General features: G+C 40.6%; 1 protein-coding gene across 2 annotated transcripts in view; it reads right to left on the bottom strand.

Annotated features, from left to right (window-relative positions):
• PIK3C2A (phosphatidylinositol-4-phosphate 3-kinase catalytic subunit type 2 alpha) overlaps window positions 1-13737 on the bottom strand; it is a 50543-nt gene extending 36806 nt beyond the window's left edge. For both annotated transcript variants that reach the window (XM_083863301.1, XM_083863302.1), the window contains exons 1-2: window positions 13650-13737; window positions 1215-2389 (exon numbers count right to left, since the gene is read on the bottom strand). In XM_083863301.1, the coding sequence (XP_083719427.1) occupies window positions 1215-2324 (1110 nt within the window). In that variant the 5' untranslated portion in view covers window positions 2325-2389; window positions 13650-13737. The remainder of the gene's footprint in view (window positions 1-1214; window positions 2390-13649) is intronic.
• Between the last annotated feature and the right edge of the window lie 8439 nt (window positions 13738-22176).

Genomic DNA, 22176 nt, shown 5'->3' with positions numbered 1-22176 from the left:
AAGAAATTATTTGGAAAATGTCCTTGAGTGATAACAGTTGGGTTTTATGGCATGTCCCTAGCCTATTAAAAAACACCTAGAAAGACAACACCTAAGATTTAAAACAGCTGTAAACCGAAGTCTCCAAAGCAAAAAAAAAAATCATTTACTTCCCATTCTCTAACCAGTTTCTACAAATACAATTTTTTTTGCCATTATCACCCTTGCCAGTGTGCTGGCTTTTCCACTGAAAACTCCTCCACTTCTCTTTCTTTGTACTCCACCAAAAAAAACAAACCCCAAACGCAGAAGTATTCTATCTACTTTCTAGCGAACTGACTAATATTTTCAAACACAATGTCTTTTTTTTTTTTTTTTTTCTTTGTGGTGGAATTATCACAGAATTAAAAATATATGAAAAGTGAAATAACCTACAATCTTTTCCTGGACTTGGGAAAAAGTAGGATGTCCTAGTGGGGTGTAATTAAGCAGATGAGAGTGTGACAGTATTGATGATCTCCTGCAGTTTGGTTTTGACACAAACTGCATGTGCTCCATGTTCAAAGATACCAGTGCCATAAATAAAGCCCTTGTTAGGTGTTTGGTCCTGAATGTTTCATTAAAGTGATCCTAGCGAAGGATCTCTCAAATATCTTTTTGCCCTGCCTGATAAAAGTAACATCACACAAAGATGTTTTGCCTTCTTCTAGAGCAGAAGTGGAGTGTTCTGACCCAACAGCCATTCTACCACCCAGCACAGTATAACCAAAAGTTCTGTCTAGCATTCCCACACAGAAAGAAAGCTTTCTACCTACGAAAGAGAATTATTGTCGTTGTGTAAAAGGCAAAATAAAACTTTCAGTGCTTAGCTGACCACCTTTTTATTTCACAGTATCATGTGAATTGCTCATAAAATTGAAATATTTATCAATATGATTTAGACACGTAATTGTGCTGAGTATTATTTCTATTCTTACTGGAGTGTTGAATTGAAAACCATCAATGTCCTCAGTAAATGTGGAAGGATTACACAAGGGCAGAGGTATTTTGAGAGATAATTCAGTAGTAATGTTCAATTTTCTGAACAGCACAAATACACATGCCATAACATCACATTATTTGACACTGCTCAAGCCAAGTAATACACAAAGTAAATAACAGACCTTAAAGTGTCTTTAAGTACTGTTGTTAATCTTTACTGTTATACTGCAATTTAAAGGTACTGATTTACATACCTGCGATGTTTGGCCCTGTAACTTTGCAAGCTGAGTTGTTCTCATGTTTAAGGACTGACTCCTCGTTACTGTGGCTCCAGAAGATTTCCCATTAACCTTTCTTTCCAGATGACAAGCTAGTAGCAGCTTCTCTTCTAACAGAACAGCATCCCATGGGTCCTCAGCAGTCATACTTGAAACCCTCTCCCCATCATCCTCTGCCTTGTTTAAAGTCTCCACAGTGTCCACTTTTGGTTTACTCAGAGGATCCAAATCCAGCCAGTCGAATTTACTGACATCCCCACAGCTCTCCGAGGCCGGCAGGTTGGACACTGCAGACTTTATGGAAGTCATTTCTAGGTCCGTGCTCGACTTCCCATTTCTCAGGAACTCTGAAGTGCTTGCAATTTTATCAAATACTTTTGCCATTTCTGGTGTGAGTACTGGAGGGTACAAAGGTAGGCTTCCATGTGGATGGAAAGGTGTGGTAGCTGCCAGTGGGTATGAAATGTATTGTGACTGCCTTGGAAAACCAAGATAAATAGGCTCTCTAGAGGGATAGGATGGCATACTTGGATGGAATCCATTCTGAAATACACCAGTCTGTTTTGTGTAAGAAGCTGAGGTGTAAATAGGAGGTAAAGTGCATGTCACAGGCGCTGGTATTCCAGGTGTCCACTGTCTCCTCTGACCCGTGGGCCCAAGGTAAAATTGTGAAGACATGGATGGGCTCAAAATAGGACTTGCTGGTAATGTAGGTACTTTACTAGATTCAAAATTGTCATCCAGCAGCAGTTTCTCTAGTTCAGCATGAGTAAGCTTCTCTATGTCAATGGTACTTAGTTTATCTTCCATGCTCTTGGCATCAGACTCTGGAAACACCATGAGATCATGGTCCTGCTTGCTGTGAGTCTGTGCTTTTTGTCTGGGGCTGCTTAAAGAATGAAAGGTTTGTTTATTACCAGCTACACCTCTTTCTTTCTGCATCTTGGCTAATGCCTCAGCTTCCATCTGCAGTGCCTCCTCTTTGTCCACATCTTTTGACCTTGGGGCTGACAGAGAAGGTGAGGAGCGCTGTTTGAATCCATTGCTGCTGGATATCTGGGCCATGCCGCAAGAGCAGATGTCCATGTACAGCAGCAACACTCCCCTCGCACTGGTTGTCCACCCTTGGCTTCAGAGCGGATTCAGCAGACCTGGAAAAGAAATAAAACATTAGAAACACATGCAACAAATCATACCAGGACAACTACTAAGTCACACACCACCAGCTGACAAAGTTGCACATGTCCTTCAGAAACCCAGGATGTAAAACTTTAAAGAGGTTGATTTTTTGTTTTTTTTGGGGGGAGAGAGTGTGAAACTTAAAAAGAAGCCACATAAATAAATTCAGTCTTTGAATTCTGCAAGACCCATTTATTTTTCTCACTCTGCCTACTGGTGCTAGTAAGCACTTGGTTTCTTTTTGCACTGCTAGACCCAAGACACACAAAAGCCACCCCCAGGTGTGTAGCGGTTTTCAGACTTGAGCAATTACACAGGTGCAATCTTGGGAGTAGAAGTCATGCGAAATACTATACAAATATAGCATTGATAAAGTCCATTATCAAGAGGACTTCCACCTTATTTCACTAGATTACAAAACCAGACCTTTCAAACTGCTGTACCATGATTATAATGGTCATAATGACACTGAAGGACCTCTCTTCCTTGGGAAAATATTGTACTTTACCCTCTTAACAAGAAAAATAATGGTTATGAAATGATATTTCTTGGAGAAGCAAAATAAGCTATTTAAGTACAGCTGCTCACTGACTAATCTCTTTAACAGCCCTTTACAGAAAGTGTCACTCACTATTAGGTAAGGGAAGAAACTACAAAAGGTCACTTTTGCTTAAGGCTACCACCAAGAAAATGGTATTTTACATTTCTTCAATTCCAGTTGTGTGCTTAGGGTTATGATACAACTTCCCATATTCATCACAGTACCTCTGCAGACTATTTATTAAAATAATCTTGCAAGAGATTACCACAAGAACTGTGTGATTTTTCAGCATTACTTCTACTTTATTCTCCAGCTTTTGGCACACAGCTGGATCAGAGTGGGGCCCAGGAGATAAGATGTCTTCCAGCAATAGGCAGTATGCACATCATGCAGCAAGATAAAAATCAGGAATAATGAGTTTCTGCAAGGAGGGTTACATAATCAGCAATCCTCATTAAAACACAGTTTCACTGAACTACATGAGCCTTATAGAGGCAAATCATTCTGAGTTTAAGTCATGCAACAATCTACAAATTAAGAATTCTCTGCAGCAAATAAGGCAGAGAACTTGAAATTCTTTATGTTCTCTTTCAATCCATACTCATTACAAGGGTTTGGATTTTAGACAGGGGTTTGGGGGGGTTTTTTGCCCTCCTTGAATCAAATTAGCAAGAAGTGCTTAAAACAAAGTGACTGTATTTCTCTGGACTCCCCACACAGACAGCAAGATTCTTAACAGATTTATAACAGATTCTTTAAATTCTTTAAGTCTGGCCAAGCTTTTGTTTTATCTGCTTCATTTCAATGGCTTATAGTGTGAAGGACAGACATCTTTATAAGAGGTTCTATACATTTCAGCTCAGTCTGAAGACAAATCCAAGTGAAACTCTTCACAAAGCAAAATTAAATAAGAAATGATGTTACAGTTGCCAAGACAAGAGTGACTTCAGAAAGCAGTGTCAGACTAACAAAATTATAAAACCCTGAAAACCACACAACTCAGGTCCTGGGGCATAAAGTCTTAAAGGAGGAGCTTTGGAAATTACAGGTATGAATCCATTCCACAGGATAATTATGTAAATATTCAACACAGACAAAGTCTACAGAAAAAAACCAGACACCAGATCCTCTTCTGTTCAGTATTTGAAGCCGCAGAGTTTGCCAACCATTAAAGCCATAAATATTGCCATTAGGAAGAAGTCTTGCCCTGTCTGCTGCCTGCCCTACCTCCAGAGTTCAGTGTAGTACACAGTCAGGGAATCAATTAAAAAATCCCAAACTATTCTGGCAGGGCTCCTTTACAATACAAGACAATGCAGGTCTCTGGTCCCATTAATGGCACAAATGTGGCCTTCAATTATTTACTACGCTCCTGTTAGCAGGACAATCACACTAAGACTTCTCTGAAGATGTACTGAATATTTTGTAGATGGTCTAAGCCTACCAGCCACAGATAATACCCTAATGAGAAGTCTCATATACTTGACACCACCTTCTCAGACTGTCTAGAAAGCTTAAGCTGGCCTTAATCTCTTCATTAACTTACAGCTGGTTAAAACTGCTATGTCAGATTTCTACATGCAAGAACACCCTCAGTTATGAAGTCCTCTCAAGAATTCCTACTTGGCTTTTCCAAGAAGCAGCAGCCTGAGGTAAGTGCAGTTTGCAGTTTCCACAGTCTTGCTGTTGCCTAAGGATTCTAAAGAACAGCAGGGCTTTTTCCTGAACTTTATTCCAAAAAATAAAATATAATCATGCTTTCCGAGACTATTCAGAACTGCTTGGGCTACAACTTACAAGATTATCAACCCATTCATGTGCTGCTTGACAATTACAAGGGATTTTTTTCTTAAGGAGATGAAAATAAAAATCATACAGTCTTCAAAGTTTATATGTAACAACAGCTATCTCTTAAAAAAAAAAGCCTTATTTTTCTGCTGAAATCAATGGCCTTGATCTCCGTATCACTAAGGAGTCTCCCGTTCACAAGGAAGAGCCACTGCTCGAGGAAGTCACAACTGCAGATAAACACACACATTCCTCAGCTCTCAAAAACAAGGTACACAGCTACCACAGCACCTCCATTCACAACATCTAGAGAATCCCAGTCACTCAATAACTGTTTGTTTATTGCACAATTTCACATTGCACTGCTGTGTTTTGGTCAGTTTATGACAGCACACTTGCACTGACAAATCCAGCGGCTTCTAGCATTCAAGAGAGAAGGTTATTGTTAGTGGTTATCTGAAAAACTGAATTTTAGCCTTGTGCTTTGCAAGTCAGCCTCAACAGCATACACACACATAATGTGATTGCTGTATTTAAGTCCTGTCCTTGGGAAACTTCTAAAGTCAGTGTATAAATGTCTGTCAAATTTTATAGGCATACTGCAGGTTTTTTTCAGACAGTTTGACATAAAAAAAAAAAACCTGATAAAACATCTGATAAAATTGGAATAGTTTTGGTGCAGCTTTACCCTGTTCTAAGCAGTAAATTCATGTAACACATAAGAAGAAAAACCCCCTAGGCATAACCATTGTTAAAATACTGATAGACCTTCTTTTAAATGCTAACCATGCAGCACCAGTTAACTTTTTTAACATAAGTTTAGCTTCACTTTGAACCTCTCACTTTGCAGCCATTTAAGTTCAAAGGCAGAGAGTGAGCAGAATTTAAACTTCTCCAACATTTACAAAGAGAAGGGCAAATTCCATTAGGATCATCTACCAGCAGGGAACTCCTCAAACACTCAGAAAAATAAGTTTCAATTCAAATATCCTGGAATCCTGAACCATTACTGACCAAGCTATAGGAACTCACCAGAAGTTTGCAACAACTGGAGGTCATTGAAGCCCCAGAAGTGATCCTTACAGAGCTAGGACTGCTCTCATCTGAACTGCTGCACACTATTTTAAGTAACAGCAATAATCAGTTTTCAGTTGTCAACCTGTTCACCTTCAAGAGAACTCCTCTTGCCAAGCACTCAAAGAATGTGAATTTATTTTGTTTATTTTTCAAGGAAAGCCAGAAGCAATTGAAGAGATTATAACAGAAATTAAGAAGTAATAAAACAATCCCCCACACCACTTACTTGTCCCCTAATTTTGAAATTAAACTGACAAATTAATATTTGGGTGAAGTCACCACATTTCTACTGCTCTAGCAGAACCCCACCTGCTTCCTTTAAAAGTGGGTCTAAAACCTCAACCACATAATTTATCTACAGCCCTGACCAAGTATAAAGTCTCCTGCAGTCAGATTTCACTAACTTGAAGCAGTATTTCCTCTCTCAGCCAGCTGTGATCAGACAGGAGTCTGCAGACCTCTTTGGCTCCCATCTAGCAGAGTTGCTGCAAGAGCAATACTTCCTTGGTAACAATTTTACATAAATGTATTTAGAGCCTAAAGTTAATTTGATCACTCAAGTACCTGTGTATTGTCATATAATTTTGTGTATGGCACATTCATTATTTCAGAGTAAAATACTCTTTAAAAAAAAGCAGCAAGAAAACAAGAACCAAGAAACTGCAAGATGCCTGATCATATCCTTCAGATCAAAACCTTTACATGGAATGGAAATTAATTTTAAACCAGATTTTCACTTAGAGAGACTTACATTAAAAAAAAACTAAAAATGCTCTAGTCTAGCAAATACATAAAATGGAACCAGGCAGAATTTTCTTTCCAATAAAGCATTTATAGTTTTCTGGTAAGAAGCTTTTGGGAACCAATATGAGACATTAAATCTCTACCAGGACAAAAACTCCCAAAATCTGAATTAGCTTCCTATCTTAATAAGCAAGGGATGACTTCATCAGACATAAATCGTTTTACCTTAAGCAGAGGTAATCTCACCATCTGCTCATGTACATGTTAACATTCTTCTCTATTTCAGATGAGTTGCACAGCTTTCTTCTCAAAAACACCCAAGGCTTGTAATACCCTATTTATAATTTGTTTTACGCAAGCATAGAACATATTATTTGGTAATTTCTTTACAAGAAGTACTTTATAGCTATCAGAAATCAGTGCACATGAATTCCCTGGAGTCCAAGCACTAAATACAGAAGCAATGATAACAAGTCAGGCCATTTCCTGCATTCCTTATAAAGTAAGGCCCTGGCTTAGAGTAGCCAGTGCTTCCTCAAAACAAGTGCAATTTTCAAAGTAACTTTGAGGTTATTTGGCCATTAAAGAAAACAAAAATAAAAACACTTGAAGCATTTGCCTCACATTGAATCATAGCTAACTTACAAATTAACAAATCTTGCCTGCATACCAGAGACAGTAGCAGTTTTATGGGAAACCAGGGAAAACTTAGCAAAATACGACAGCAGTAATATACTGTGGAAAATACTAATCATCTGCAAAGGAATTCATAGCCAGACATTTGCCACAGCAGGAAAACTCCTTAGCAAAAAAAAGAAAGAAAAAAGTCACAAGAACTTTGATGTTCAGAAGCCCTCTCTGCCAGATGCATTCAGATTGCTACAAACTGAGAAAAAACTGAGCACATACCCATGACGTGACTTCTTCAAGTAAGGCTGTTATTCTTTTTAAATAATGTTAGGTTTACACTGGAGGTTTTCTCAATAACAGTTCTGAAAGGTCAGTGTTAAAGGTTTACAGTTCTATCACGCTATCTTTCCATTAAAAACTTAGTAGCTTCTTTAATCCAGTCATTTTAGCAAAATTAGCAAGTGCCTCCTTGCAAATGAGATTAACACAGTTAAACAAAAAAATGAATCTATTTTGTTTCAGCTCATATCTACAGAACCTTCAAAGACAACTGCACTAGCTCAAACACAGGTGCAATTTTTAACTGGGCACAAAACCTGAACTAACACTGATTTCACTTGTTTTGCTCAAATCATTCAGATCATAAATACCTAAGCAGGAACCACATCTCTTAACTTTGATTTTGAAATTTCATTTACATCTAGAAAGTACAATTTCATCACAAAACCTTTGATCTCGAGGGCTAAGCAAGAATAGGATGTTTCTAGCACTAGAACAGGAAGTCTCAGCCTTTAAGGTCTTTCAACATCAGCAAAACCCCTTGAAAAATCCAACCTCAGCTGTTTCAGTGCTTATAAAAATGTATGAACTACTGAAATCAATTTTCACCCAGGACACTGTGCAGAGGATCATTAGCAGATATGGCACACTTTGTAGCTGCTGTTAAATTTGAATCTTCAGGTTTTGATCAATGTTTCAAGAGAGACAAAGCATGGATGCATCTGTTGTGATGTTCCAGCCTGGTCTCAGTGAGGGCAGGTACAGATACCTACAGACCACAAGTTTCTCATGGCCACTCTCTTCCCTGCAATGGTTTGCACCACTGGCCACTGCAAGCCCTTCCATCACAAAGACGTGGATACATGCAGATTTGGTACAGCAGGCTCGCAAGCTTATTCAGCACATTTCTGCTATTATACTCCTCCCCTCAAATTTTGAACCTAATCACCACTCCACTTAGGTCTGTTAAGAGATGGGAGTCATAAAGATAATTGAATTCCATGTAAGTTTCATAAAACAAAAACCTTGATCCTGACAACAACACTGAGTGTCACAGCCAGAGGAAAACCCTAGCATGAGCTCATATAACGGGACACTGCAGATTTATCACCAGGATAAACTTTATAAACGATTGAATCATGGCAAGAAGTCCTTAGAGCCAATCAGCGGAAGATACAAATCAACAGGAAACTTGGCACTGGTTTCATCAGCTACTACTCACCAAAGTCTGCATCCCTGTATTTCCTCCTATCCTGTTCTCAGCTTCCTAACAGCATCCTCCTAGTCTGTTCCTGCCCAGTATTTTCTGGATGCAGGTACCAGAAAAGAGCAAGAATGAAACTGATGGCATCCCAGGCTGTTTCATTCCGATGCACTTAGCCAAGATAGTTTTTTTCCATGCCTTACAGCCAAGCTTATTACCCGCATTGTTTGACAAAGGCTAGGAATTCTAGTTCTGTTGCAATGTTTCTCCTTTCAGTTCCTCTCCTCCTGTTTCAAAAGCTTGCTTTTAAAAACTTTGTGCTGGTTCCCTTGCTCTCCAGACACCTCTTAAACTGTGCTTTCCTCCACGTCACCCTGACGTACACGATCCCTCCACCAATCCCGCTTTTCAAAGGCTACTTGAAAACACTCATGCAATACAAACTTTCATACAGAATCAACATCAGCTGCTGGCCTAAGGGGAGGCTTTTTCCCATTCTTTAAGTGAGGTCATTATCCCAAATATTTTGATTCCCCAGCTGAATAATTGGTGCAGTAATTCCTGACTTGCAAAGTAGTTTTATTCTGAAATACCACTTTCATGGAACAATTAGGACAGGAAGGGACCTTAGTTATTCATGCAGTGTGAGGCCTGACCCCAGTAGAGAATGACAAATTACCTGGAGCATGTAGCTAAACTCGTACTTCCATTAATCCCAATCCCAGTGGAACTAAACAGAAGACAGACAACATTTTAAACTACATATCCAATTTTATCAAAACCATAGAAACTGTCTAGTGTAGGTAGAACAGAGAAAGAGGACAGAAACATCTGTGCTGTCTGCTTAAATTACCACAATAGAGATGCCCAAAAGCTTTCCATATAGTTCTATAATATTCTGCAGCATAGACAGAAGACCATGTTAAAATCCCAATTTTTCCTAAGTTATGTGCCCGAAGTAAGCCGTGCATACATCCTCCTATTGTCACAAAACACTGAGAACACAACAAAATGCAGGAGGCTCATGATGCAAGGTACAGAGGCTGTTAATACAGGGAGATGAAAACAGAGAGATTCCCCCCACAGAGATCCTACTTACTCCCTGTGCATCAGTGCACAACAGACACCTTCAACAAAACATCATCAAAAACATGCATGGAGAGGAAACACTGACACCTCAGCTCTGTGAGATAAATACTTCACTCTGTATCACTGTATTAGTATCACCCTACCAGTCTAACCTAATGCAATTCTGCTGCAGTAGCCAAATTATTTCCACCACTTGCTTCAGCAGCTGAGTTTCCCCTCAGGCAGGAAACTTGCACAGTTTCAGTTATAACCAGCAGATGCTTCTTAGTCACACACCTCATATTCATAGGAGATGGAGCAGAATTGCTGATTACTAATTGACAGAACCAATGCACCTTTCACGTGTACCCCCATGCTTTATCCATTAGAAAATACTAAATGTTTATTACATGTATTGATTCTACAACCATGGGGTTTGTTTTTTTTACAATACACAGGTAGAGGACTGAACAGGATGGCTACACTCAGACCAAAGGTTCATCTCATCCTTATCTTGTCTCTAAAGGTGGCTTTGGAAATGCAAAGAGGAAAAAGCTAAACCAACACAAACACTTCCTCAAAATACCCTTCTAGTCTAAGGGTACTGCCATTAATTTGGCACTCAAGTACTTCCTGAATCCTGAGGTAACTTCTCTAAGATTAAGACTCTTGGTGGACATTTTCATCAGGAATTTGTTCAGATGGATGCTGAACTCAGGTAAACTTCCAGCCCTCACCTTGTAACAGCACTGTCACCAGCTCTGCTCCTCTCCTGTGACTGCAACCCAAGCAGAAGGTCACATTGGTTACTGATGACCTGTTCCTGACCAGTCCCCTACAAACATCAACTACAACACTGAAGCCTACAAGCTCAATTATATTTCCTCTGGGTCATGATGCACTAAACAACCTCCAGATCTGATCCAGTGACATTCCCTTAGCACAAACACCACAAGGTCCTCACACACTACACACTGCAAGCTGTGGTTGGGTTTTTGTAAGTGATGTTTTGTTTGTAACTTCAAATTACATGTTACATGAAACATGCAGACATACCTTCTCCCTCTTACTTCCATTTCTTCCCTCTGAAGTGACCATCACTTGGGCAGTTTAATCTAAGGAAACACTTTCAAGCTGCATTTCTACAAAGTTATAGATTGAAGTAATATTTCTCATAATTTTTTTTATGTGCACTTTGACAAAAGCATTTAGTTCAAAATTTTTTATAGCTTAAGTGAGGTTTATCATTACTGGCATGCTTTGAAACACTTCCTCTTTCCCTTTCCAGTCCAGCCTGGAAACAACTTCATCACGTTTCTCACAAACTTACATCACACCAACCTCCTTACCTACAAAGGGGTTGGATGATGCTGTATTAGATGACTGATTTTATTGACCACTGTTGATAAAGACTGAACCCTGGTTCTGGTAATTAATGACACATCTACATCTTCTACTTAAAATAGAACTATATGTTTACACAGTTACACATCCATAAAGCAAACGACTTACATTTGTGTAATACTCTCTATCCTTAAGCTTTTTGTATTATCCTAAAAAGAAATAAACACCGAATAATTTCTGTACTGACTGCAGACATTAAAAGGCAATACTTCTAAAACAACAACAACAAAAAAATTTAAAAAATAGAAGATCTTTACTTGAACATCTTTAAGGCTGACGTTATATTTTATGACTTTTAGTCATGTCAGTATTGGACTTAAACTGGTGCCACTGCACTGCAATTTTTGAAGCTCCCATAAGGCCACCTTAAGATTGTTCAAGAGTTTAAAAGACAAACAACATGCAATCCTACTCTAATAAAATTCAAATCTAGCATTCATTTTTCTAAATAACCCCATACCGTCTGGTTTTGATCCCACATCAAAGCCTAAGACAACAACAAAAAAAAGCCCTCCAAAACATCACCTCAGCATTTTTATTTCTTAAACAACATTTTAATCCAAGTGTCTCCAGTTAGCCAGCAAACACAACAAGCAACAGTGAGTAAGAAATATCAGCAGTTTCTATTTAGTTTGAGAAGTAAGAAACAAAGGAACACTAAATCAGAAAGTATTTTTTTTACTTGATGTTTTGAAGTGCATAATTTTCCATTTAAGGCATTCAATTTTCTTTGTTAGTACACAGAGAGCTACTCAAATCAGATAAAAAAAACTAAATCGTCAATTTCAATACAATGATTATATGTCCTGATGAACCTTTATGTTTGAGTTATAAGGGATGACAGCAATAACCCACAGGTAAGGGGAACTTCAAGTACATAAATCAGGATTACTACTGCACTGTAATGAAGACAAATCTATTTTATTAAATCAATGAAAATTCTAAATATTTCCTAAGATCTCCTTTGTATTTTTCATAAACAAGCATCTCTAAGAGACGTAAAAGAATACTCAAATACAGCACACCATTTAAGAAGATGAGACATAATAACCTATTACTTGTCTGGTTTGTGGTCTCCCCCCCAAAAGGTAATTTACTTCAAGTATTTGTCCTTTCTGCCTGTGTTCTCTCCCTCTGCCTTTATCTTCTATGCAACTTTCTTTTACTGTCCCCTTACTCTCACCAGTTTTGCTCCAACTTGCTTTTACAAAAGAACAAACACAACCCCCCAAAAAAAAAACAGCACTTGGTGGGAATTACAATCCCTTTCTCCCTCTCCCACAAAAGTGCTAAGTGAAGCCAATTTAAGCTACTTCTCTTTCTCCCAGACGCATAAAGTTTGTTACAGGCCCACTCTCAGTGTTGGGGGAATGAAGCACACAGCTCCCTTCAAAACCAACAAAGCCATACAAAAAAATACTTTTGTCTGTCTGATTTCATTTCCCCTGCCCCATTTCTGCTTCCCCTTTGGATTCTTCATAAATCATCCATCACTACTACTCCTGAACACAGCTTATATTCAACACAAGTATTGCACAACGTCTTGTACAAACACCAGACATTTTTTCTCAAATTTTCAGTTCCCTTTGGGAAGAGATCTGCACTAAACATGCAACTTTTAGTTAAAACCTCTGCCTCTCTCCTCTACTCCAAATCAGTTTAACTGTGCTATGCTCTGGTATCAGGCTTGTAATAATACAATGTAGAAAGAAATGTAGAAAGACCACCAGACTCTCCTTTTCTTCTAAACACTTTTCTTTTGACTTGCATCTTGCTACCACAACAGCATAGCTGAAGTGGGAGGATACTTGTGCTAACAAAGGTGCAGGAATACCTTTTTTATTGTGTTGATACAGAATAATAAACCAGATCGAGCCAAGAACAGCAAGGCAATCACAAACTTCCATGTACCACTAAGAAACGCCGGCAAAGCTCCCGGAGGAAACAGCAGGGCTGTAAACATCCAACTTCTCTGGGAGCACAGCAAAGCACCAACCCGGGGCGAGCCGGCCCGCTCCACAGCCAGCAAGGGGATGAACAAAAAGGAAAATATAACCCCGGTGGGTGTCTGCAGCCACCGCCAAGGTGCCCCCTGCGCCGGGCACCCCCCGAGCCAGCGCCCCGGCACCCGGAGCCTTCACCCCCGGCTCCAACAGCACCTGCGGGGCGGGCAGAGCTGCGGCCGGCTCCGCGCCCCGCACACGCAGCTCCCGCCTGGAAGCGCTTCCCGCGGGGAGCCCGCCCGGCTCCGGAGCGGGACGGGCCGTGCGGACAGCGCTGCCCCGGCCGGGCCCGCCGCCCGCAGGTGCCGCCCGGCAGCCCCGGGGCCGCGCCGAGGCCGCGCCGGCGGCGGCAGAGCCCCAAGGCCGAGGGTCGCGGAGACCCCCGGGAGGGGCGGGCGGAGCGGGGAGCGGAGCGGGGAGCGGCCCGGGCAGGGCGGGGCCGGGACGGAGCGGGGCCCGCACCTCGCCCCGACCCCCGGGCTCCCCGCGCCTACCTCGGCCATTTCCCCTGGTCCCTGCTGCTCCCGGCGGGAGCGCTCCAGGCTGCGGGCAGCTCCCCCCGCTGCGCTCCGCTCCGCCGCGCTGCGCTCACTTCCGCCCGGCCGCGCGGGGCGGGGAGGAGCCGGGAGGAGCCGAGCGGGGCGGGACGGGCCCGGGGCCGCCTCACTCACCTGAGCCCGCGCTGCGGGCCCGGCCCCGGGGGCGGCTGTGGGGGGGGGGTGGGTGGCGCTGGGGTGACTCGCCGTCATTTCCTCCCCTTATCGCCCCATCTTCCCAAGAATGCTCGGCACGGCCGGGAACTCGCCCAGCGCACCAGAAACGTCCGTCGGGGGGGCCGCGGACACAATGGACTTCCTCAGGCGGCGGCGGGGGAAGGGCCGGGCCGGGCCGGGCGGGGAGGCCGGAGAGGCCGGGGAGCCCTTTGGATTCTTCTGCGGGGATGAACCCTTACCAGAGGACCACCAACAACAGGTTCCACTGCACAGAATTTTGCTAAACTAACTTCAGAGCTGACTTAGCCGGCGAGGGCAGATCCCTGTTGTCAGCCCCAGCCTCCCTGACATACCAACACGTTTCAGAAAGACCAAATATTTTGGTTTGACCTTCACAATAGCTTCAAAAGAGCAAAATGCTTTGGGTACGGCCGAAAGTATTGCATGTGGGATTTCATACAAAGTTAAGACAATGGGCCTTTCATAAGATCAAGTTAAAAGTTGTCATGGATGTGTAAATGTAGCAGTATTATTTTTAATGTAGATATAAAAAAATTCCAAACAGAATAACTTTATATTCCATCCACTCAGGGAATTACTTTAAGCGAAGAATTCAGTTTTAAGCCTACTGGCACTTTATTCTGCACTTTTAGCACACTGAAATTTCGAAAAATACAAAACACTTCATGAAGCATAGAAGACACATGAAAAGAAGACACATCAGTTTAGAAGCTACAATACAAATGAATTATCAAAAATCAGTCAGGAATACATTGCTGAGAGTCACATTTTTACTCTGGATATATATATAACCATCATTTTAGCATCTAAGCATTTTCTATTGGATACATCTTGACCTGACACCTTTAAGGTCAATGAAAGCCCTTGCAAGTGACTTCAACATGAGCAAAATGGGGACTTGGAAGACTGACACAAAATATGTTCCTGGAGAGTCATCACAGACACGACTTTAATTACATAGATTAAAAAAATTACCAGAGTTCTTACTACCCTTGTGATCTAAGCCATCAGGGATTTTTCAGGCTGACAGTTATTACGGGTAGAAATTAATCCTTTCTAATGCCATTCCGCTTTTGACAATTAATAAGCAAATTCTGCTCCAATTTTGAACACTGAGTGGAGCATCAGTAGAAGAAATCTACTCAAAAAAAAGAAAGTTCAAGGTTCCTTTCCAGATGGTCTGTCCAGAAACACCTTACCTTCCTTTCAGATTGCATTTTAGACTTTTTGTCCTGGCAGTCGTGTCTCCTGGGCACCTCCTCTGCTGGGCTCCTGAGCTGATCCTGGCCAGGAGAGCCAGTTGTACTTGCAGCAGTTAGTGACCCACGTCAATGATGCTTTACAGGGGGACCAGTGTCTTTCTGGCTGGGATCCTGCTGCAAACCAGTGCCATGGTGTTCGTGCTGTTTTCCCCTTCACGTACAGGTCACATTAAACTCCTCCCAATTGCACCAATGAGTCACCGGCCATAGGGTCTAGTCCTGGGATAACCATTTGACAATGTTTCATCCTTTGCTAAGTGAAGGAGCATTAACCTGCTCAGTCTGAACAAAAGGCAGTTGCCACACCCAACAGTTCCAACAAGATCGTGTTGGAATGAGATATCTCTAAGGTCCCTTCCAACCCTAGCCATTTTATGATTCCACGATTCCATGATCACAGCTATTTGATTGACCAACCTCCATCATGTCATTACATAACTTGTGACAGTAGGTCAAATATGAATCTTACTAGTTAAGATAGGAAAGATGATTTGGTTCATTCTGTGGATTAGTGAAGAATTTTAGACTATTATCAAGCCTGCCTATCAGTGTCATTATAACTGCAAGAACTGTCTGTGCTTTTCCTTGGAAATTATTTCCTTCTTGTCAAAAAATTTTCTGGCTATTCCATATTTTAAAAAAATAATTTAAGCCCATCCTTTTTAGCACTATCTCATTTTTGAAAGGTACTCTGAAGATACTTCATGTTAAATAGGTGCTGATTTCATATTATCACACTGAATACAAACTGAGTGTGCTATTCCTTCCTTTGCTTTCACAGTCACAGAATCATTAATACTTGGAAAATACTTCCAAGATCACTGAGCCCAACCTTTGACCAGACATCATGCTGTCAACTAGACCATGGCAGTCAGTGCCATGCCCAGTCATTTCTTTAACACCTCCAGGGATGGTGATTCCACCACCTCCCTGGGCACTCTTCCAGTACTTGACAACACTTTCAGTGAAGGAATTATTCCTCATGTCCAGCCTGAACCTCACCTGGCACAACTTGAGGCCATTTCCTCTTGTCCTGTGGCTGAGAGAAGAGACCCACCCTCACCTGGCTACAACCTCCTTTCAGCATTGTAGAGAGAAATAAGGTCTCCCCTGAGCCTCCTTCTCTCCAGGTTAAACAACCCCACTCCCTCAGACCCTTCACCCACTTTGTTGCCCTTCTCTGGATTAGCTGCAGCACCTCAATGTCTTTCCTGAATTGAGGGGCTCAGAACTGGACACAGGATTCAAGGTGCCATCTCACCAGTGACGACTCCAGGGGGACAATCAGTGCCTTAGTCCTGCTGGCCATGCTATTTGTGATACAGGCCAGCACTTTGCACTGAAGAGCAACTCCAACACAAGTACCTTTGCCTCTGCTTTCATTGTTTCTCAGCTACATCCACATTACCCAAGTACCAATTACCAGGTGCACTCTGGAAGCAGTATCAGCCAGTTTTAGAAATAGCATTTGTATGTCAGAGGCCACGTAGCCTCTCCATAGCTGGGCAGCCGCAGCTTTCTTGTTTCCTTCAAGAAAGAACAACTGGTTGGCCTTGGAAGCTCAGCTTCCAGGCAAAGTGACACTGTTCCCTAGAGAGCTGAGTCAAGAAGGGAACAGAGGCATAGCCTGCAGACTTGCTTAGGAATGGATGATTACAAGTGACCCATTCCCACCTGCAGGAATGACACCAGCTTTAAAGTATTTCTCATACAGGAAGTTATTAATGTGCCCATGTAAAAGCAATGCACAAGGTCTGTGTCTCAGCAGCTGCACTGTCTTGTTCCCATGTGTCTTGCCTGTGATACAGAGATCAGATGCCACAGTTGCCCTGACAGTTTTCAGGAGATAAAGCTATGATAAAAATAATGATATTTTCACTTGATAAAACTATGTCTTGTAAAAACCCCCACAATTTATTAAATAACATTTTAATGAAAATTTAAATTGCATACCACAGACAGAATAAATGAGAGAACTCAGTCAAATATTTGGAGAGAGTAAGTGCTGTGCTTGCTATGCTGATAGTCAAACATCCCAAAAGAACTGACAGACAGCATATGCAAAGACCAAATCAGCTTGTGTAACTAACAATATTGACACTGGTATTAACTGGAAATATGACAAACTGTCACTGGTAGATGCTTTTTTAAACAATATCTTGGATACAAGGAAGACTGAAGTATACCTAGATCAAAAGGACGCCTACACGTAACAAAGCTGAACAAATGTGCTGTGGTGACTATAACACATGGGAAGTAAAAAACTAAACAAAAACAAAACACACAAAGCTCAAAAAAACCAAACACCCACCATCAAAACAAAAACAGAATAAGAATACAATCATTTTCAAGCCAAAATTTCCCTGATTTTCTTCTAAGCATGAAATGCATTTATATTCCCCCCTGATTTAACAGGTGAATGCCTTGAGATACTGGAATTGCTACTTGCCTTTAACTAACTGGAAGGAATAAACTTCATGTCTATTGTTAGAGTATCCTTTTTGTAAATGACAAATTGTTAGTAGGAGGACAGGGATTATTAAAGGACAAATGTGCTTCCTGTGACAATAGGAAGACAAAGCATATCCTACCAAGGACAAAAACCTCCTCACAGAATCCATGCCAGGTACCAGAACATGGTAAAAAACCCACACCCACTTTGTGCAGCATGGAAATTCCCGAGATTTCATTCCTTGGGGTGTGGACTGCAACACAAAGGTTGGATTTGAAAGTAGACCAACTCAGACTGTGCAGGAAACTAAAATCATGCAACTACATCTGCAATTCCAGTACAAGGCTGCTCTTAGCGTGGCTGCTGGATTCAGTGATGTTTGAATCAAAGACAAAACAGCTTTTATCTTGTTACATTTATATTTATCGTGTTATCTTATTATATTTACTTAAAGAAATCATGTTAAATATACTGAGAAACTAATCCTAAACAGAGTAAACACTAAAAAAATCTACCAATCCTCAGCTAATCAAGACACTGATAGCCTCAAGGTGACCTCTATATATTTAAAGGCAACAAGTTTTAAGAGCTAATTTTATAACAACTGGTAATTTGTATCAAAATTGCAGCCAGCGTTTGCTATCTATAAACTTTTTTTTCTCTGCAAACCAGCAGAGGGAGACAGGTTCTATTTTACTCTGAAAGAAAACAGAAGATTGTATTACTTCAAAAACGACACCTTCTGAAAATTCACTATCATTCCCTAGCTTAGGCATGCAATGCCTTTTCTTGGTCATTTTGAACTCTATGATTAATACTCACTTTTCTTTTTTGGTTTGTTTGTTTGTTTTTTGTTGTTTTTTTTTTTTTTTTTCTTTTTCTTTTTAGTGCTTATCCAAGTTTAAATGGCTATTGCTTAAATCTGAAGATGTTTAGACAACAGCATGTTTCTATTAATACTTCACTATGAATTTCTCTCAAGGAGAAAGGGGATATCAGTGCTAGCAATGACTGAAAGAAAAAATTAGGCTGTGGTTTCGTTTTTGTTGTTTCACTGTCATGCAACAGCTTCCATGCATTTGCACCATGTCTAAAGTCTGCATATGCCTCTCAAAATCTAAACAATAATTTCAGCTGGCTTTACATATGAGTTACATATTTAAGGATTAAATATAAGAAGAAAGTTCTGCTCTAAAGTAAAAACCACAAAAACAACTCCTGGTGGTTTCAAGTGCAAGTAAAATGTTCCCTTGGGTTAATTTCTTAGGACCCAGGTCTTGCTTCAGGAAACGGGAATTTAGGCATTACGAGCTAAAATGTTACTACAGATCTTGGCACAGAAACTTAGGTATGTCTCATATGGTTTAGGCAACATTCTCTACAAAATGACATAACAGGGCATACATTTGACATTAATATTTTTTTTTCATATTTACCCATATTTTTTTCGGATAAGTTATGTCCAGAAGAGCTACTAGAACAGGGACCTGAACAGAAATTACTTTACACATGTTACTACTTGTTTTACTGTAAATAGTTTGTGATACTATTTTTGTTGTTGTTGTTGTTCATAAACTCCCTTTTGCAGATGGTTTATTTACTCAGAAAAAAAAACTATAATAAATGCTTTTTGGCTAGAATGTGTTCTAAGCAATATGCACGACTGCCATAATTTTAAATAAATCTTATATAAAATGAAGTTTCTGAATATTCCTAAAATAGAATGGAAGCAGAAGAGTTAGAAAATGCATGCAGAAAGTGTGTCACTGCTGCAGTGTACTCAGGAGGTACTGTGGGATAGTTTTGAGTCTGTAGTGTGCTGTGCTAAGGGCTGTTACTGTATGAATGGTGCCAGAAAAACCTGTGTGAGAAACTGTGGGCAACAGGATGCGTGCCTGGAAATAGCAATCATTCCTGGGGCAAAGATAATTGAGGTAATTGGGAAGCCTGCTAGTATTTAAAATCCCAGTCACAACCAGTCATGCTTAATCAGACATCCAAAGGCAGAGGATGATAAAGCTGCACATTGAGTACTCACTTGGATTATTCTATATCAAGAAGTTCAAACAAACCAGCACTACCAGTAGGAGTCCTACACAGGAGAGAGACTTCCACAGGCTAAGAAAGGGGTTATAAGGTCTTCTCCCAGCTGCCCATATTCCTGTAGCTCCATGAAAGATCTAAGCCCTTCCCCAAAAAATCTGGTACAAGCTAATTGCATGAAGTTTCTTGTAGCTACCCTAAGTTCCTCAGTAACAAAACTTCACAGTTCTTTAAGCATTGAAAGCCCATGGAAATATTCCACTATTAAAAAAGTATTGAACAATTCCTTATGTCATGCTTTTACTTGTAGTCACACAGTGTATATTGGTAAAAAGAAGTTATCATATCAAGGACATTCACTGAAGTGTTTTCATATCCCTGTCCAAGTCTAAATCTGTCATGGCTCTGGCCCTCAATTCCATGTATTTTGGTATACAGCTTTTTGTAGTTTCCATAGGGGAAGTTAAGTACACAATGTGTTCCCTGGAGAACCTTTTTAAAACCAGTTTTCAGGGTAAAGGTCAATGATCCAAATTCTGGAAGCAGCAGAATTATTTTTAAATGCCTTAAATCCTTGCCAATATTCTTTGGTTGGTAAATAGGCATCCTCTACTTAGGGATGACAGTTATGTAACAGCAGAGCACTGGCGTGTATTCCAAAGGGATTTATTGCTTTCCTTTGCTGCTTGCATTCATGAGTAGAAAGACACCCATGCTTGAGGGACTAAACTGGAGAGAGCTTTAATGAAAATTATCTCTGAGTTTGGTGGAAAATCTTTCAGATAGGATTGCTGTGGTCAGCCCCCAGAAAAAGGAACCCAACGACATTAATATATGTCACAACTCACTGAACAACTTACCACAGAGTTTGTGTGCGTGGGAGGGAAAAGAAGCAGTGTGTGCTCATGTGTGCACAGCTCACTGAGAAACCTCATGGGTGGGACAGCTGATGGACTCACCACACAGTCCTGGCCTTGATACAAACCCCATCTTTGTGGATACACCATCCAACAGAACAATTCCACCAAATGCAGCAGGAACTCCATCTGGATTGAGCTGGTCCAGCCAAGTGTGGGTGTGCAGAGCACATTGGGGATGTCCCTTCTGTTCTTCTGGGGTGCCAGAGAAATCACCTGTCAGATCACCTTCTTGGGCTCCACAGTCATCCTCCTGCAATGAAGCAGTGACACATCAGGGCCTGGAGAAATACAACCCTTGTCCTAAGAACACAGGCAGAACTGAAGCATTTGGAAATATTAATGTTAAGAAAATTACTCATTTTCCAAACTTAAATGTAGTGTTAAGCCTTAAATAGTAATAGCCCTTTGCTTGAGATATATACTGAAGAGTAGCTGAAGGATGTGAAAGATGATAAGGATAAGGGAATGACACCACAGTATTGGCTAATTCTGCCTATGATACCATATCTTCAAACAAAAACCTTCAGTCTTCAAGCTGAAAGAGAGTAGGTTTAGATTACGTATTAGGAAAAAATTCTTCACTGTGAGGGTGGCTCAGAGAAGCTGTGGATGTCCTGTCCCTGGAAATATTTAAGGCCAGGTGGGATAGAGCTCTGAGCAGCCTGGTCTAGTGGAAGGTGTCCCTGCCCATAGCAGGGGGTTGGAATTAGATTATCTTTAAGGTCTATTCCAACCCAAACCATTCTATGATTCTATGAGACCTAATTTGCCACAGTGAAGCAAGTATCTAAGATTATGTGTGTGTGGTGAAAGTATAGAGTGGTCTAAAAACTCTTAGAAACCTCTAAATCAAATCAGTTTTAGCTACTTTGTTTTAACTAAATACCAGACCTTTCAGGAAAAAAAATTAAATTGTGTATATATCACCTGCAAATGTTACTTCTACTAGAATACTGCATAGTCTTTTGGGACTTTGGGAGCAGAAATTCATTATCCAAGTCAGGAATCATATCAAGCATGATCTTGGTTTTGTGTTTAAATCAATGGAAGTTGTGCTGTTTTTTCACTGAGAGAATAGCATTAAAATAACAAAACTATCTTTGCTTTATTCCACTAAAAGAAGTGGTAGGATCCACTTGCAGTGTTTTGGCACCCCCAAGGGTACCTGGCTGAATACTTAACCTATGGAAGCTACATATTAAAATACCACACTAATGAAAAGTTTCATCCTCCAGCTATTTATTCATTCTCTGTTAGCAAGGGCATCCTGTCCTCCTTAGTCTTTCATTATTAAAAACAAGTTGAACTCCTGGTTATTAGGTTATGATATAAAATGCCCATCTCCCATGTAATATTAAAAACCTTTAAAAATCCACAAGGTTTAAGTCAGAAATGCCATGAATTTTGTAAAACCTGGTAGTCTTTGTGAGATTTAAAACCTGAATAAAGATTAACTACATTTTCCTGAAGCAGCAGAGAATACACTGATCATCCCTGACCTCTCTCTTAGAGTGAGAGAGACTTTAGCAGCTTGTCTAAGGACAAACAGAAGTATACTTTTTTCAACCCTGAAAAGATATGAAACATTCCCAGCCTTTTAGAGAATTCCT

The sequence above is a fragment of the Zosterops lateralis genome (genome assembly GCF_965231275.1).
Source record: "Zosterops lateralis genome assembly, chromosome: 6".
Lineage (NCBI taxonomy): Eukaryota > Metazoa > Chordata > Aves > Passeriformes > Zosteropidae > Zosterops > Zosterops lateralis.
This window is presented reverse-complemented; position numbering and strand designations above follow the sequence as displayed.